General features: G+C 32.4%; 3 protein-coding genes across 5 annotated transcripts; all 3 read left to right on the top strand.

Moving 5' to 3' along the window:
* Positions 1-356: 356 nt before the first annotated feature.
* On the top strand, positions 357-2,122 carry LOC130673879 (putative uncharacterized protein DDB_G0282133). Its single transcript, XM_057479092.1, has 4 exons — positions 357-498; positions 596-1,362; positions 1,422-1,578; positions 2,019-2,122. Exons 1-4 carry the CDS (start codon positions 357-359, stop codon positions 2,120-2,122), a joined length of 1,170 nt encoding a protein of 389 aa, XP_057335075.1.
* Positions 2,123-11,841: 9,719 nt separating this feature from the next.
* LOC130673880 (uncharacterized) lies at positions 11,842-13,644 on the top strand. Its single transcript, XM_057479093.1, has 5 exons — positions 11,842-11,909; positions 12,261-12,467; positions 12,554-12,884; positions 13,050-13,241; positions 13,331-13,644. Exons 1-5 carry the CDS (start codon positions 11,842-11,844, stop codon positions 13,526-13,528), a joined length of 996 nt encoding a protein of 331 aa, XP_057335076.1. The 3' UTR covers positions 13,529-13,644.
* A 2,465-nt stretch (positions 13,645-16,109) lies between these two features.
* On the top strand, positions 16,110-17,769 carry LOC130673002 (uncharacterized). 3 transcript variants are annotated; one of them, XR_008990812.1, is made up of 3 exons: positions 16,110-16,917; positions 17,018-17,210; positions 17,575-17,769. XR_008990812.1 is itself a non-coding variant. In XM_057477848.1 (3 exons), exons 1-3 carry the CDS (start codon positions 16,896-16,898, stop codon positions 17,576-17,578), a joined length of 237 nt encoding a protein of 78 aa, XP_057333831.1. In that variant the 5' UTR covers positions 16,110-16,895; the 3' UTR covers positions 17,579-17,769. The 3 variants fall into 3 exon arrangements, 2 of the variants coding, with proteins under 2 accessions (XP_057333831.1, XP_057333830.1); XM_057477848.1 differs by having other exon boundaries at positions 17,000-17,210; XM_057477847.1 differs by having other exon boundaries at positions 16,110-17,210.
* The last annotated feature ends 226 nt before the right edge of the window (positions 17,770-17,995 follow it).

A 17,995-nucleotide genomic window follows, 5' to 3' on the forward strand; every position in this document is an offset into this window, starting at 1 on the left:
AAATTGTTCCAATCAGATCTGACAATGTCCAGAGAGATTCAAATGGATCTCACTATATCTAAGAATATCAGTATTTTCAATGTGACAATAAATCACTTTGAACTTAATTTAATGTTTCTTGAAGAATCTAATTTTTTTTGTCTATTTGCGATTAATTTACAGTCGTTAAGGTAGATATTGATTACAATGTTTCCTTCTGATCCAATTCTGATTGTGATTTACATTTGTTTTTTTTAAGCAGAGATATATTCACATAGTACCAAATTACGATTCATGTCAACAAATCCTTTTCAATCTGTTCAGAATTATTAATATACATTATATTTCATTGCCTTTTTTTTACTATGTCAGACAACATGTACTATTTAATTCTATGGAAAAAAGCTAAAAAAGTAAGCATTGTTGAATTAAATGATGTCAACAAACGTTTCAGCGATAATAACGTAACCGTGCAGTGGGGTCGCAAGTATTTTGCTGCTAGAATAATTGCAGGAGGTGGTATGTACATCTATAATGACATGTACAATATCTATTTCATTACATATTACTAACCTCTAAAACCTTATTATTAGTTTTGTCTGTTCTTATGTTGTAGCTGATACTGAATTTTTAAACAAGTTGATCGTGAACACTAGTGGCATAATCACAGGCTTCCAACTTACGTCCGATAGTAGCAGTCATCACGATGATACAGTTATTGATGTTGACAAGAATAATGATGTTGTCGTCGTACCCGAGATTATTGCTAATAAAAGAAGTAATAATAATGTAATTGTTCAAACAGTTAGCAGCAACGACTTTGCAGTTGATGCCGTTGCTTCGATCGAAAAAGTTGTTGATGACGCAAATGATCAAGAGGTTTATACTAATAGTACTATTGTCACTTTTGACAACGCCGCTGGTAATTGTAAGGAAAACTATGATCTTGCTACTGGTTCTGGAGGGAATGATGATCACGATGATAATGAAAACAATAGTAATATTAATGAACATGAAGATGTTAAGGATAATAATGCAAAAAACTACTCTGTAGCAGCTCCGATGTGTTCATCGGCCAATCTTCGTAATTCTATTACCTCTAATGATGATGTTGTTGCTGAAAAAAAAGTTGTTGCTGAAGATTATGCTGTTGCTGGTACTAGTAGAGAGGTTGATTATGTTAACGATACCGATGATACTGATCAAGGGGATGATTACGTTGGTATTACAAATGATTATGAAAATATCAATGCAAATGTCAATACTCAAAATAATAATGTCGATGACGACCATAACCTTGTAGATCATGTTGCATATAATGCAGTTACCAACGATGATAGCTCTGACGATGATAGTTCTTCTGAGATATCTAGCAATGAGGATGTAATTAATTCGACAATGATCGAATTGATTGAAAGTAGTAATGTTTTTATAAAAAAAAGGTTCTTGACAGCGTTGACAAGAAATGTCAAGATAAACCGAAAAAAATTATCACGGAGCTGCTGCGTAAGTTGGTTGGCCGACACAAGTTGGCGCAGATGACGTTGAAAGGCAGAAAAGGAACACCTGTTCCAAAAAATATCCTTAAAACCGTTAAAAGTAAGTGCTTTAATTTAAAAAAAAAATTTTTGGTAAGTCCTAAAGTTAATTTCTAAATGTTTAATGACAAGTAATGTAAAAATTGCCAAAACTTTGATTGATTCACTTTACCACGCATTGATCATAAGCTAAGTCCAAGTGCAACAATTATTCTTGTACCAAAAAAAAGTTTTTAGTCTGGAGTAAATTTTTATGACTAGAAACTATTTAAGAATACTGAAAGTTTATTAGACGAAGTCAAATTTCTCGACCCATGAAAACTTTCTCGCCTTCAACAAATTTTTTTCTTGGCATAATTGAACTTTTTTTTGGGTGGTAGCTGATTAGATGTTGTAAATGCCAAATTCATTGATAGCAATTTTTTCACTTCTTAACCCAATTCTAAAACTGTTTTTTTAGTTTATAATATGTTTAATTTAATATCTAAATTATATTTTTAGAATATACATTCATGAAGACAACTCCGAGTCTCCAACTCAACGAACATGAATTCAAAAGATGTGTGACGCTTTTTCTTGGAAATTTGAGGATTAAAAAAAATTGATCTTCGATATAAAAGAAGATAGCATAAATAAAAAAAATTAAGTTCCTGTTGTTTTTGATTTGTCAACATGTTTTTTAAGATAATTAAAATTATTCACTCGCTTATCACATCATCAATCATTATTTCAATAATTTTAGTTTTGAGTTCAAGTATGCCTGACATTTCGTAAAGAAAGTTATTTTTTGAAATTGATTTTTAGTTGTTGGTCTACCGCATTACAGGTGATTCTTAAATAGATCTACTCCCAGAAATTTTATAATTTTAAAATGTCAAATTCTTACTCTATGTCTTGAAAATTGTTTATCCTTTTATTTTTACAAGCTCCGAACAGCATAGTCATGATTTTTTGAACACGTGTCTAATTTGAAGTTTGCACATGTGGGTTGTTGAGTGTCTGAGCAATATTCACAACGCGCTTGCGCTTATTTAAGCCGTAAACGGGAGCTCAATACGAATTTTTGGAACTTTTAGCGGCTTCTAGATAAGAAGAAATTTGTTTTTTTGCCCGTGTTAATATTGAAGCTCACCTGTGCGGGTATTTCAGTGACAATGTGACAGTAACTTCTCACTATCACGCTAGTTCAAGTCTCAGATCAGCTCTCAGCAGAACTGCCGGAGCTTTTAAAAGATCCAAGCAGGATAGTCTTGATTTTCTGAGCCCGTATTAATCCTAAAGCTCTCTCGTCTTAATTTTGAAGTGCCCGTGCGACAAGTTCTTGTCACTAGCGCCTGTACAGCCGTAAACGGTGGCTCGATAAGAATTTTTGGAGCTTTTACCGGCCCCTAGCTAAAAATTATTTGTTTTTCTGCGCGTGTCAATCTCAATATTTGCCCGAGTATATTTTCAGGTGCTTGTGGGACAGTTACGAGTCTCTAGCGCTTGTTCAAGCAGAAAACGAAGTCTCAATAGAACCTGTCGAAGCTTTCACAAGCTCCGAGCAGAATATTTTTTTTTTAATCCGTGTTAGTTCAATAGCTTGGCTAAGTGGATTTTCAAGTACTCGTGCGGTAGTCACCGGTCACTTGCGCTAGTTTAAATCTCAGATCATTTCTCAGTGGAACATTTTGGAGCTTTCACAAGCTTCTAACAAGATAATTATCATTCTTTTAGCCTGTGTCAATTATAAAGCTTGCCTGTATGGATTTTCGAGCGCCCGTGTGACTGCTACAAGTCACTAGCACCTATTCAAGCCGCAGATAGAGACTCAGTACGAATTTTTTGAGCTTTTATCGCCTGCAAGCTAAGAAATTTTTTTTTCGCCAACGTTAATTTTAATGCTTGCTCGTATGGATTCCAGATTGTTTGTTCGACAGTTACAAGTCATAATCACTATTTCTGAATTTAATTCGGATTCCAATAGATGTTTCTCTTTGGAGCTGTTACCGTCTCTTAACTGATTAAAAATTTGTTTTATGGCCCGTGTCAATGTCAAAGCTTATCTATCTGGACTTGTAATTGCCCGTGCGATTTATATTTTAATTCGAATTTTTCAACTGTTTTAATTTTCATAAAACTTGTAAGTTTACTTCAATTGATTTATATATCAAACTGTCAAATTGCTTAGTAACGGCAATTGTCAAGCCTTCTGATATTGATCAATCGTTTGCTGGTATGAGCAGATTCATTAATTTTATTATATTTTCATAATTACGAATCAGTTTGTTATCTTAAGTTATTTTACCAATTATTCGTCGCGTTACGTTTTTGTATCAGTGTTTTTTCCTATTTGCAAGTTTGTGTGTCATTTTTGTACTTGACCTCGCGTTTTCTTCACAAATGCCTAGACCAGCGCGACCAATTGCTCAACGTTGGGCAGATATTACCCAAGTTTTAATGATACCAAATGGTATTTATAATCTTGTTGATAACCATATTTATTGTACATATTGTACCGCCAATATACACCACGTCACTGAAGCTAATGTACGACGTCATCATTATTCTCAATTACACCAACATAATACAGAATTACAAGCCGCTGATTCTGATCCTAGTGATGGCGCTAAAGCAGAATGTATGTCTCGTACACATGCCTTCTACTACGATTTAGCAGAAACATTTATGGCCGCTGACATTCCTTTCGAGAAGCTGAACAATTCAAAATTTGTTGAATTTCTTGAAAATAATATGAATAGGAAAATTCCCGATCCATCAACGTTGCGGAAAACTTATACTAATTTGGTTTATGAAAAAAAATTGCAGCAAGTTCGAGATGAAGTAGCCGACAATCCCATTTATTTATCGGTTGATGAAACGAATGATTCATTGGGCAGATTAATTACTCATGCGATTGTTGCTCCACTTATTGCTGAAACTCCAGGCATACCGCGTATTATTCATTGCGCTGAAATTCTTCAGGCTAATGCTCAAAGGATCGCTGAATTCGTGGAGTCTGCTTTATTGAAGCTTTGGCCTGGTGGGATCAGAAGGGAAAAGGTTTTGCTACTTGTTTCAGACGCAGCACCATATATGATGGCCGCAGGGCGGTTACTGAAAGCAAATTACCACTTTGAAAAACTTGTCCATGTTTCGTGTCTGGCTCATGGCTTACATCGTGTAGCTGAAGAGATCCGTGGGACTTATGGACTTGCTAACGATGTTATTGCGGAAACGAAAGCTGTTTTCTCGAAGTCACCAAGAAGGAAACGTTTGTTTTGCCAAATAGCTCCAGGTATACCTTTACCTCCTAAGCCTATTGTTACCAGATGGGGAGAGTGGCTGAAAGCAGCATCTTATTATTGCAATAACTTTAGACAAGTCCAAGCTGTAATTGAACAACTTGAACAAGATGCAGCTGTTGTAGATCGCACCCAAGAATTGTGGGCGACTCCTAACCTCCAACGTGAGTTTGAATTTATTCACGAGCATTATTGCTTCATTACAGTTGCTATAACAAGGTTAGAAAAACGAGGAATGTCGCTTCTTGACTCTGCTCAAATCTTCACTGAAGTTGCTGCATCTATCCAAAGAAATCCAACCATTCCTGCAAATATCAAAGAAAATGTGCAAAATGTTTTCATCAATAACACTGGATTTTCGACGGATTTAATACATATTTGTAGAACTTTACAAGGAGTACCGAACCAAAATATTCCAAACGGGTAGGACATTGCTGACATCGAGAATATGAGATACGCGCCAGTGACATCCTGCGAGGTCGAGCGATCATTGTCGAGTTTTAAAAGTATACTGCGTTCAAACCGTCAAACATTAACGACTGAAAACTTGGAAAAATTTGTAGTTGTTTATTTCAATCGGTTGGAATTTTTCTCCTGAGAGAATGGTACTAAATCTATAGTTTTATAAAATCATCCGAACATAACATGAAAATTTTTCACAACATTAGGTACCCCCGGGAAAAAATTATCAGACCTGACCATGCCTGTTCATGTATGATCAGGCCTGAAATTAGACATGATCAGGCCTGATCATACCTGTCCATGCCTGAAGCGTTAAATACACTCAGGCCTGTTCATGTCTGAAGCGTTAAATACAGTCAGGCCTGTTCATGTCTGTTCATGTCTGTTCATGTCTGAAGCGTTCAATACGCTCAGGCCTGATCATACCTGTCCATGCCTGTTCATGCCTGGTCATGTCTGTTCATGGCTGTTCATGTCTGTTCATTTCTGAAGCGTTAAATACGCTCAGGCCTGGTCATACCTGTCCATGCCTGTTCATGTCTGTTCATATCTGTTCATGTCTGAAGCGTTAAATACGCTTAGGCCTGATCATACCTGTCCATGCCTGTTCATGCCTGTTCATGTCTGTTCATAGATCTAAAATTCTGTTGACCAAGAATCTATCATGTATAAGATTTTTAATACTTGAAGTTCACACGAAACTTACTTTTCAACTAAATCTCTTAGGTCAGTGAGTAGCGAGTTAAACTTTCAAGCGCAAAGTCCACGGTTCGAATCCTGCACACGCCCGAATTTTTTATTTTTTTTTTTATTTTTATAGCAATAATTATATATAATTGAATATAGTTATACATAATTATATATAATTATAAAGGGCCATTTTTTATATATCATTTTTTTACCCGGATGGGCATGAACAGACATGAACATACCTGATCAGACCTGAACATGCCTGATCAGGCCTGGCCAAGCATGGTCATTTTTCATGTCTGATCAGGCCTGAAGACTCATGCCTGTTCATGTCTGATCAGGTATGATTATTTTTTCCCGGGCCTATTTATAAAATAAACTTATTTTTGTTTCAGATAAAAATTATTGCGTTATTTAATGAAAGTTTCACGCAAAATTCTCATATGGCCCGCAAGGAATCTTCGAATTGCTTTGTGTCGTCCTACCATATGCTTCTATTTATGAGCTTTTTGATTACTCAACAACTCGATTAGATTTTCATGATGGCGTAGTGGCTACATTTCCCGGTTCAGTTTGATCTCAAACTTTTCCTGATACTCCTATGCTGTCAGTTGCGCTAATACTGTTGCCGAAAAACTACGGATAATCATTATTTTAATAAAAAATTTGGAAATAAAATCGTATTCATATAGCTTTATGTGATTCATGAATATAATAATTGTAAGTAATATTGTTAAAAATTGTCTCTTTTTTAGTCTTGAAAATTGTTTTTCTTCTTGCCTGGAAATTTGTCTTATTTGTTGTGTCTACAATTCTCTTATTTGGTAGCTAATATCGCATGAACACTCGAAAGTCCACACGGTAAACTTTAAAATTGACAGGTGTTGAAAAATCGAGACTACCCTCCTTAGGGCTTGCAAAAGCTCCGGCAGTTTGGCTGAAAGTGAATCTAAAACTTGAACTAGCGCTAATGACTAGTTACAGCCGCAAGGGCACTTAAAAATCTGCATGGGCGATCTTTACTACTGACACGGGCGAAAAAAAATTTTCATTTTAATTAGGAGCTGGTAAAAACTCAAAAAATTTATTTGGAGCCACCGTTTACGGCTTGAGCAGGTGCAGCTGAAAACCCATACGGGCGAGTTCAACATCGACACGGGTGAAAATAAAAATTATCTACCTAAGAGCCTGTGAAAGCCCCAGAACTCTTCTCTAAACTCTATTATTTTACTTGTTCTGGTGATAGAGACTCGTATTTATTGCTCGAGCAGCTTCAGGGCCAGTTTTTCAAACCGGGGTTATTTTTATCCAAATTTAAATTAATTTTACTAGTATATTTATATAAATTAACAATATATAGATAAACCAGCAATAATAATTTAAACCTGGATCAGAAATAAACCCGGATTGCAAAACTGGCTCTTCAATCTGCAGGCTGAGCTTGTTATTTCTTTGAAACTTACTTCTGTTCAGTTTAGCAATCCGATTTTTATTTTTTACCTTATTGCTGGTTTCAGTCAATTACGAGAAACAATTAAATATCAAATTTTTTGCAACCAATCAGAGAACTTGGCCCCGCCTATCTTTTTTCTCTGTCTTTTAGTGAAACCAAATTCCTGGCCCTAGTAATAATTAATCTTTTATAATCTGTCAACTTATTAATACAATCATAGAGCTGGTGCATGCAACACGTACAAATCTCAGGAGTTTGACGTTGTTTTGCCAGAACACTTTGATACAATTTTGCAGTTTTTTTGTGCTTTCATTTTTAGATTTTCTTGCAAGACTACTTGAAGAAGTTTCATTATATTCTAATAATTCATTCATGCGCTCTTTACATTTAGCTTCTTTTTGAATTTGACGTAGCTTAGGTCCAGATACTGGATCAAGCCGAGCTTTTTTAGATGCGATATTATTTTTATTACTGAGTAATTTACGTCTTTGTGGAACTTGACGTTGTTTTTCATAAGCTTTTTTTTTCTGTTCAGATTTTTCTTTTTTCTTATAATCGTCATTTTCACGCAGTTCAGATATTTTTAATTGATTTCTTTGTTTTTCTTTGACAACATAATCATCATTGTTGCGATTAACCAAATTGACTTTTCTATTTCTTTCACTCTTTGCTAATCGGAAATCTTCATCGTTTTTGAAGCGCTCAGAAAGTCTTTGTTTAGATTGGGCATTTTCAGCGAGTCGGTATTCTTTATTTGCTCGTAATGAATTTATTGAAACAGCTTCTAACTGACGCCGTTTTTTCAAAGATTGTTTTTTTGTTTTGGGCATTTTAGTTAAAGCACAAAAAATACCAAATGTAATATCTAATATGAGTGATGTTTTGTAGATAATGATACCATACAGATCCGAAAAATTCTTTATGAATGATGAATTGTTTGGAAATTATACACTTATAAGTACAGATTATAAATAAATATAACCAAAAGAGAATAGATTAGTAAAACCAGACTTGATATATATATATATATATATATATATATATATATATATATATATATATATATATATATATATATATGTAAATTTCTGATTAATTGCAGAAAAACTCAAGAATGTAATTCGTGACAATACTCGCTCTTGGGGACAGCCTCCAAACCGGATGCAGCTCCACATTTCCACAGACTCCATAGACATATCCTCAACAATATCTGTGCTGTGTGAACGCTTGCTAGCCAATCGGTAAATATATAATCCCGAATCAATTTTATAATTACGTAAATGATTACCATTATTAAGTAAATTATTATTACAAAATGACTTTGGCGGACTATATTGAAATTCTGAGCAATCGTCGAATCCAGGTAGAGACTTACATTAATGCGGCTCTCACGAGGCAACAGTGTGAGTATACTGTGTAATCTATATACCAGAACGTTTGTAATTTTTGCGTACCTTAGAAAGTATAGATAATTGTATGATTTTTCGATAATGTTTCAGATATCTTTGATGACTTTAGTGCAAGCGGAGAGCTAAGGCTAGAAATGTTGTCGCCAATTACACCATCAAACCCGCGCAATGACCTTGCACCAGCCCTTGAAAATGCACCACCTCTTAATCCGTCTGTTGCAGTTGATCCGCCTATTGCTGTTGACCCGCCTGTTGCTGTTGATCGACCTGTTGCTGTTGATTAGCCCGTTGCTGTTAATCGGCCTGTTGCTGTTGATCTGCCTGCTGCGATTAATAATGAGCCAATTGACGTTGATGCTGATAATATTAATTATTATGGTAAGCGAAACATTTTTTGTAAATTTTATATTCGAAACATTGAAACAAGATAATAATTTTGTTACAGCTAATGAACATGAACTAATGGACGACCCTGAAGATGTACCATGGATTCATGCGAGCAGTGAAGGGCAGAATTTCGATGACGACATTGCGGATGATTATGCCTCGGCTTGCAGTTTCTGCTGCACCAATGTACTGAAAATAGTTTGCTACCCGTGTGGGCATCAATGTCTTTGCTTGGAATGCAAATTTAAACTGCAAAATGCCCATAGAGCACGGATGGAAGCGGTGGTTAATTACCGCATTTCGTGTCCTATATGTAAAAGAGCGGTAGAAGAATTCATACGTGTACACTCGACTTAAGAAAATAATTTTTTTTCACTTCCTATGAAAAAAGATTTAATACAATTATATGTAGACTATATATAATTATATATAGACTATATATAATTATATATCAACTATATAGAATTATATATAGACTATATATAATTGGATAGAAAAAATTCCCGATCCAATTGTATACAATTTGTATAGAAATTGTATACAATTTTTATACAGTTGTATACAATTGAATCGGGCCATTTTTTGTATATAATTTTATAAAATTGTATAAAATCTTTTTTTATCGGGCTCTTCATTTTCAATACAAATATAATTTGTTTCTGATTTTTCAAAAAAATGTTGATTTTTGGTTTTTACTTATCGCTGATTGATGAAATTTTACTGAGCATTGAAGTTAATAATTCCGACGACAAAAAATGAAATAAAAAAAAAAAGTGTATTGTAATGGCTTCGTCATTCAAGACAAAAAATGTAAAATTACATTAGAGGTCACTGTAACTGTAAAATTTAAATTTAACTTAATAAAAATTTGTTATAATTAATCCAGAGTAACATTACGATCTTTTTTTTTGATTTGAGATCGTATTCGTTTGTCGTTCATACGTTCTCATGCAGTTTTAATATTTCGTTTTCCTATTAATTCTTCGGACTCCGGATCTTTAATTGTTACAGGAGTAATTTGTACGTCAAATAATTGCTCTCAATTTTTCTAGAGCATCAGCAACATTTATAATTTGGTGTTGTGTCAAATCTTATTCGATCACCAAATAGCCTTTTTTATCTATTCGATTTTGTTCCTTTGTAATTTTAAATCCAGCAGACAAATATTTTATAATTAATAATTAATCAATAACAAAAAAAAAAGTAACAAAATCAATCCTTTATCAATAATTTTTATTTCTTCTGATATCCATATACCGTTTTTTACATTGAATCGTAAATCGACGTTAGTATTTGATTTATCAACATTTTGTTCACCTGGACCACTGCTTCGACTGTAAGTTATTTTACGTTTTTCAATAGGAATATAACAACTGAACTTTTCATTTGGATCTGGCATCTGTTGACTAAATAAAAACAAAGAAAAATAATTATTAAATAGTCAAACTTTTTAACATTTAACTAACGAATGAATTATTTTTTTTATTTTTAAGGAATAAAATCGCTTTTTGACGGCCGGGTTCATTAGCGACTAATACACATATAAAAAATATATATATATATATATATATATATATATATATATATATATATATATATACATATATATATATATATATATATGTCGGAGATAAAATAATACTTGGGTTTTTCCTGAGACTTGGGAAAGTCCCAACTATATTGAGTTCGTTTTTAGACAATAAAAACTTAGTAAAAATATTTTACAATTTAATCCGCTTAAGATTTTGTTAGTTTTCATATTTACGTTTATGACGGTAGACTTAAGTCGAAGGAGCCCGTCTGGGCATCCAACGTAGACACGATCGAGAGATAGCAATATTTTCGGTATAATGAGTTTTCAAACATATGGAAGTAATTGTACGAGTTTGTAAAAATTACCTGAGATATAGTTTTGGTCGATTCGGGGACTCAAGAATATTGGGTACAGAGAGTTAGTTCTAATTGAGCCAAGGAACGGACGACATTGCTATCCGACCGATCGTGTATTCGTTTCGAGCCTAGTTTGCCGTAGTATTTGTAAATTATTCGATCGGGTTTTATTTGAATATTATGGGACTGTCGTGCATTACAATTATTATAATTTCCTTTGTAATCGATTATTGCATTAATTAGTATTTAGTGTATTTTGATATTCGTGCGACACTATCTTCATTATATTACTTGTCTAAGTATCATTATTTGTGAACAATACTTTTAATATTAAATCACTGTGTTGCATAATGATTATTTGTTTATAGTTTAAATAAAATTGAGAGATATTAATATTGAGACCAATACTCGGGATAACGCCCAAGCTTTTAATGACTTTCCGACATATACATATATATATCAATTCCTTATATTTACTTGATATTTCTAGAAACAAGTACCAACTTGTCCATAGGCCAAAGAAATTTTTTCTTTAAAAGGGTCAACACTCAAGGACAAAGGAACAGTCTTATTGAAGATATAGACGCGTATAGAAAAAAAAACTAATATCTGCGACTTAATAATACAAATATAAGATCATAATTTTATTGATAAACGATTTAAATTGATTTGAATAAATAATTATTTTAATAAATAATTTGCATGTATTAGTGTCACATTGTTACCTAAATAAATGAAATAATTGAACAATGGCTTTGCATATGATACACGAAAATGGGTATTCATATTACATAGAAAGGGTAGAGAACAATGTAAGGTAATGTACAATTGGTTACTTATTAGGATTTAAAGATCAATATTATTTTTATATTTAGAAAATGAAACTGTCTTTGAACAACATGTATATATACAAATATTTTTTTTTTATTATAATTAAAAGATTAAGCTTTTAGTAAGTATATTTATACAATTATTTTAAAACAAGCATTGTAAAACATTTGTGTCATCAAAATGATAACTTTAAAATAAAATAAAAAAAATGCGTATTCGATATATATGTTTAAAATTTAAACTTTAAATTTATTCAATAACATAAGTAATAATTTAGACATTTAGAATTAAATCGACATAAAGTGTATTATATTAATTTCATATTTTTTAATTCTAGATATGTTCATTGTAGCTGGCGGATTAGAAATCAATGTTTCGCTCAAGGCATTAAAGTCGCTGATCAACCGTTAAATTTAACCATTGATCAAAATCATCGAATTGGTCAAATCTACAGAGACAGAATTTATTTTCGAAATGAATCAAGACAAGCTGCAGCTACAAGCTTCTTACCAGTCCGGGAAATTTATAACGATTTATCAACTCGGTAAGTATTGAGAGAATAAGAATTTCTTGAAGTTTCTTCTTTTCAAAAAAATAATTTTTTTATAAATATCATACACTTTTTTCAAGAAATCCTGAGGAAGCGCTTATACTGCCTTTCAATACAGTAAGCAGGACAATGAGGGATATACAAAATCGAATAAGACTACCTATTGTTAATACTTCCGGAGAATTGATTAACACGTTGTACAACCGAAATTTTGCATCTCTTCGTCAATATGATCGAAAACACTCAATCCAATTTTTTAATGTATCAAACGATGCTATGGTAATAAGTGTGCCAAGATTGATGTCATTATTATCATTCAACACTTTATATATTAGCTCTACGACAAGATCAGTACCTGCTATTAATAACACACGTTTACTTACGTATGTTTTGGCAGAGTTCAGACATCATGTAAGTTACTTGAAATACAATTGATACGAATCTTATAATTGATCATAATGTATAATATATGCATAATGTATAATAATTTGCTTGTGATAGAATAGTAGTAACTTTTGAGAGTATTTAATAAATTAGTAACTATAAGTAAAATCATTAAAAATATTTTAATTCCAGGTTTTTCCAATCGCTTTTATTTTGTGGGCTAGACGAAATGACGAAATTTGTGTGAATGTTGTCAACATATTAACACAATTGACGCAACCTAATGTCATTATTGCGATTTACTCAGATTTTGATCTAGTACCTTACCTTGCTAATGCTTTCGTTGAAAGTCGCGTGACTGCTACATATGACAGCTACTGTCACGTACGAGTTTTATTTATTTAAATGCCGTATTTATGGACTGATTTGATTAATTTGTACTAACGAAAGATTTTTTTTTTTTTTTACTAAAGATTTTATACCAAAGAGCTTTGGATTTGGATGTCCAGCCGCATTTAAATAACCATGATCTTTTTTTGCGCAACTGCATGAATATAATTCTCTTACCAGAAAACCTCATTCAAAACACATTTAATGAAATCATAAATAATTTTAATGCACCTGAGCTAGAAGATTTTTCAAATTACGTAAGAGATGAGTGGATTAAATAAGAAAATTTTATTAGCATGTTCAATAACGTACCAGCAATTAACAACATATTTGTGTTGTTTTCAAATATCATTCATCATCGTTTCAACGAAAATTCAAGTGTTGCAGAATTGATTAGTAAGTGGTATATATGTAGCTATAAATTTTTTGAAATAAGTTTTTTAATTTTGAGTTATTTCCATTATAAGCTACTGTCACTTATAATAAAATATTGAAAAGCTATATAGGGTAAATTAAAAGACATAAGCTGTTGTATAACTCTACATTATGAACTGTAATTGTTTATTATATACGTACGATTTATTAGCTAAGGATAATTTTTTATGAGATAACGTTATAATATGTACAGAAAAAAAGGGTACCTTGGCCCAATAATTTTTGCAATCCAGAGAAAAAGAAAAAATTTTTTTGATTCAAGAAAAAACCTTCTTGATTACTAAAATGTATCTTGAACCAAGAAAATTTCTATTTCCTTCTGGATTGTAAAAAATACTTTTTAGCCTGGAAAATAATCCTTAAACCAAGGCATCGTTATTTTTCTGTGTGCCAAAAAGTTGCTTAAATATTTATTATTTTCAATTTATAGGAAATTTCGTTAGAATTTTTAGTGCTGCAAAACAAGATATCGCACGTCTTTTAGCTAATAGGCGTGCATGTATTTTAAGATTTCCATCTTCCACAGGCTTATGCTTGCGAAGAGATTTAATAAATCTTCAGTGGAGAAACGTTGAAACTGGTAGAATGAATTCCAGTACTTTCCTGGAAAGAATGATTACCAAACATGATCAATATTATCATGATTTAATATTGAATTTCAGATTAATGATCGATGAGCAACAACTCATAAATGGTGAGATATTGTTAAAATTTTGTTGTCTACAAATTAAAGTTTCATTTTCGCTTAATAAAAAATTTTTTTTTACAGGACTTAATCTTCACCGATTAGCAGAAAACAATAATGCCGCTGCTAGGATTCAAAATAATCGATTGACACGTGCTGTCTGCTACACTAATCAAATAGAGATTATTTGTTCACTATGTTTTCATGTTATGATGTGTGCAAAATGTGCAGAAGGTATAAGACGAGCTGCAGAAAATCGTCGCATACTTTGTCCCTTTTGCAACCTCAGAGCTGAGTTCTAAGATTTCATATTTAAGGCTAATAACGATATTTGTTATTAAAATAAATAATAGTTTGTATCTTTTAAAGAATATTCGTATTAATTTCAATTATTTAAACCATTGCATAATAGTATATTACACTACAAGGGCCGAAAGTTGAATTTTCGGCCCTGCGTGTCATGATGCGCAATACCGAGATTCCAACTTTTGGCCCGTATAGTTTATACGATTTTTCTTCCTAGCCGGTTGGAAGTACGTTATTGAATTTACTTTTTTCAACTTTAAGTGTTGATAAGTATGTTTTTGATGCCTGTCCCGACATTTGTGGTACGAGCATAGCGAGTGCTGCTAATCGTGGGGTCAGGCATCAAATACATCCAAAGAGTCAAGCCTGGTCATATTTTTTATAAATAAAATAATTTCATTTCATCAAAGATGTATTTATTTTTATTAGTTTAACAAATTATAGTAGTTATCATAAAATTTATAAAACAAGACATATTATAAGCTAAAAAACTCTTATGGCGTTTTTTTTATCGTTTTCATTTTCACTTAAATGATCAAAATTATTAATAATATTTAATAATAATTTTACTGGGTTATTGAATTGACTTTAATAATACTTCAATATTAAACTAATAGACGATAAAATAACATCGATAATTATTTTTAAGGTTAGAGGTAGCAACAGAAATGACAGCGGTTAACAAGTTGTTATAGCGACAGATGAAATAGTCCCTAGTGTAATTACGCATGAGAAATTCTTTCCTCCCGCCGTTACAGAGGACGTGCGTGTACTTTTTCCAGGGAGCAAATGTTAAACTTTCATCCCTGCTATTAGGGACGAAAGTACGTACTTTCGACCGAGGTATGCAGAAAAATATATTTTAATTTAGCTGTGAAGGCTCGACCGTACCTAACGAAATCTCGAATTTAAGAATTCTAATTACTTTTTGAATATTTGTGGGACTCGGATGATGAAAATCTTCCGAGGAAGTTCGCCTTCTGCTTTTAGACGGAAGGTAAGAAAAATGCTGTTATGATAATTATTTATTAAATAATTAGAATTCTTAAATTCGAAATTTCGTTAGGTGCGGCCCAGCCTTAAGGGGTTAGGGGTAGTCAGAATTTTCAAAAAATCGATTTTTTTTTTTTTGCATTTTCTTAAAGTATAATATTTTAAAAATATTGTGTGAAAATTTGAAGTGAATCCGACAAATTCTTTTCGAGTTATTTAACAATGACCAAAGGACGCTCGGGTGCTACGTGGCATTCGAGAGCAGGTAGCTAGAAACAGCTGCAAGCAACCGACCTTTCGGGTTTCATTGTCATGAATATCTCCCCATTTTAATGTATTTATTATTATATATATATATATATATATATATATATATATATATATATATATATATATATATATATATAGGATATATAAATATATATATCCTTCTATATATATATATATCCTTCTACATATATTCACAATTTGTAGGTAGTACAAGAACTGAAAAATAATTTTTGGTTGCCAGTATACCTGTAGTCGTTGCACTGATCAGTCGATAGTTTTGTGATAAATTATTTCTCAAGTGAATTAAATTATTAACCATGGGACGTGATTCTAGAAAGGTTTCAAGAGAACTTCGGAGTTCTGAAAAAATTAATAAGTCGCGTTCAGTCAAAAGAAAGAATGTTTTTAATCCGAAAACAGCCGAACGTGATGAAAGTATTCAGAGTACATCTTCTAAAAAATTAAAACAAAACACTGAAGATGATGTACCTGAAGACAGCAGTACTGAATTTCGAATAATAAATTTTATTCAGGTATTCACTGCAATTTCTGCTCTTATAAAATGTAAAAAATGTGATGGAAATGTAGTGTTTCAAACAGCAAGTACACGTGGGCTGGGATTCAAAATTGTAGTTGCATGTAATAACTGTGGAAATGAATATATTCCTTCCTGTTGAAAATATGAAATCTGCTATAATGGCAACCTTTTATCACTACGGCTCGAGTGATGAAAAACCGAATCATGATATGTGTCCAAAAGGCGAAGAATCTTGGTGCTCTTACCAGCGCGCTGAAGCAAGAGGAGAGCTTGATACCTTTTCTCACGATTATTCTCCTTTACCTTCTGATGTTTTAAAAGCTATCAAGCCTATATACGAAGATCTTAGTAATGAAAATTTACTTTCAAGATGTGTAGGTGGATTCAATCAGAATAATAATGAAAGCTTTAACCAACTAGTATGGAAAATATGCCCAAAAACGGTAAATACTAGTTTTACTATCGTACAAATAGCTGCATACGTTGCTATGTGTATATTTAATGAGGGTATAAATTCATTATTAGTCTTGATGAATACACTAGGACTTAATTGTGGGCCTAATTCTCATCGGTATGCAGAAAGAATGGATGCTGCACGTATCAAAGTAGCAGATAAGCGCGCTAATGATAACACCCGAGAAGGTCGATTGCAACGTAGGCACCAGCAAATCGATATTTTGGAAGCTGCTATGTCGGCTGAAGAGCTATTATATGGTCCAGGAATAGATGACTCAGTGTAAGTTATTAAATAATTCTTATAATTCGACATAAATCCATAGCAAAACTTTAAATGCGTTTTTCTCAAAACTATGTTTTCTGAACTGGTGATCACTGTAACTTAAAAACTGCTCGGTAGATTTCAATAAAATTTATTGTACTTTTGAAATACATTAAAAACTCGTGCCTGATCGAAGGATTTTTTTTTTTTTCAAAAATTTCGATTTTTTTTTAACAATAAACTGTCGGTTTTTTTCTCGAAAATTTGAAAAAAATTTCCTGAGGCCGCCATTTTGTTAATTTCGAAAAAAAAAAAAAAAGCTTCGATCAGGCACAAGATTATCTATTAATAAAACTAATTTTTCTTGTCCGATTGATTTTAGATGAATCTCCAAGGACTTATGATGATCACCGCAAAGGACTTCGGGAGGAACGGGCTCTACAAAAACAGCGATAACTTTTTGAATTATTAATTTTTTTTTTTGAAATTTTCGTGAAGTCAAATCGAAACGTGTTCTAATAAAGCTATGTTTTTATTTTTGTCAAATAAAGTAATTAACTACAAAAAAAAAATTATTGAAAATCATCATTTTTTCATACCCCTGAGTACCCCTAACCCCTTAAGCATTAAATATTAGTATATACTATACTTATATTACTCCAAATTCACTCGCAACAGCAAACTGTTATTTTGCTTTAAGTTGTGAAACGTAGTTGAGGTCCACCCCCTCTAGTAGGGATGAATCAATCATTCGTTACCCATTTTAATTAAATGGGCCCATGTCCCTTTTAGCTAGTAAACTA

Source organism: Microplitis mediator, chromosome 8 (genome assembly GCF_029852145.1).
Source record: "Microplitis mediator isolate UGA2020A chromosome 8, iyMicMedi2.1, whole genome shotgun sequence".
Lineage (NCBI taxonomy): Eukaryota > Metazoa > Arthropoda > Insecta > Hymenoptera > Braconidae > Microplitis > Microplitis mediator.

What these genes read in the sequence shown, in the direction of transcription:
- LOC130673879 (XM_057479092.1), top strand. Translation starts at nt 357, where the DNA reads ATGTACTATTTAATTCTATGGAAAAAAGCTAAAAAAGTAAGCATTGTT. An exon ending in TAGAATAATTGCAGGAGGTG is followed by an intron (nt 499 to 595) that starts GTATGTACATCT and finishes CTTATGTTGTAG; the next exon opens with CTGATACTGAATTTTTAAAC. An exon ending in TATCCTTAAAACCGTTAAAA is followed by an intron (nt 1,579 to 2,018) that starts GTAAGTGCTTTA and finishes TTATATTTTTAG; the next exon opens with AATATACATTCATGAAGACA.
- LOC130673880 (XM_057479093.1), top strand. Translation starts at nt 11,842, where the DNA reads ATGGCTTTGCATATGATACACGAAAATGGGTATTCATATTACATAGAA. An exon ending in AGGGTAGAGAACAATGTAAG is followed by an intron (nt 11,910 to 12,260) that starts GTAATGTACAAT and finishes TTTTAATTCTAG; the next exon opens with ATATGTTCATTGTAGCTGGC. An exon ending in TATAACGATTTATCAACTCG is followed by an intron (nt 12,468 to 12,553) that starts GTAAGTATTGAG and finishes ACTTTTTTCAAG; the next exon opens with AAATCCTGAGGAAGCGCTTA.
- LOC130673002 (XM_057477847.1), top strand. Translation starts at nt 16,591, where the DNA reads ATGAATATATTCCTTCCTGTTGAAAATATGAAATCTGCTATAATGGCA.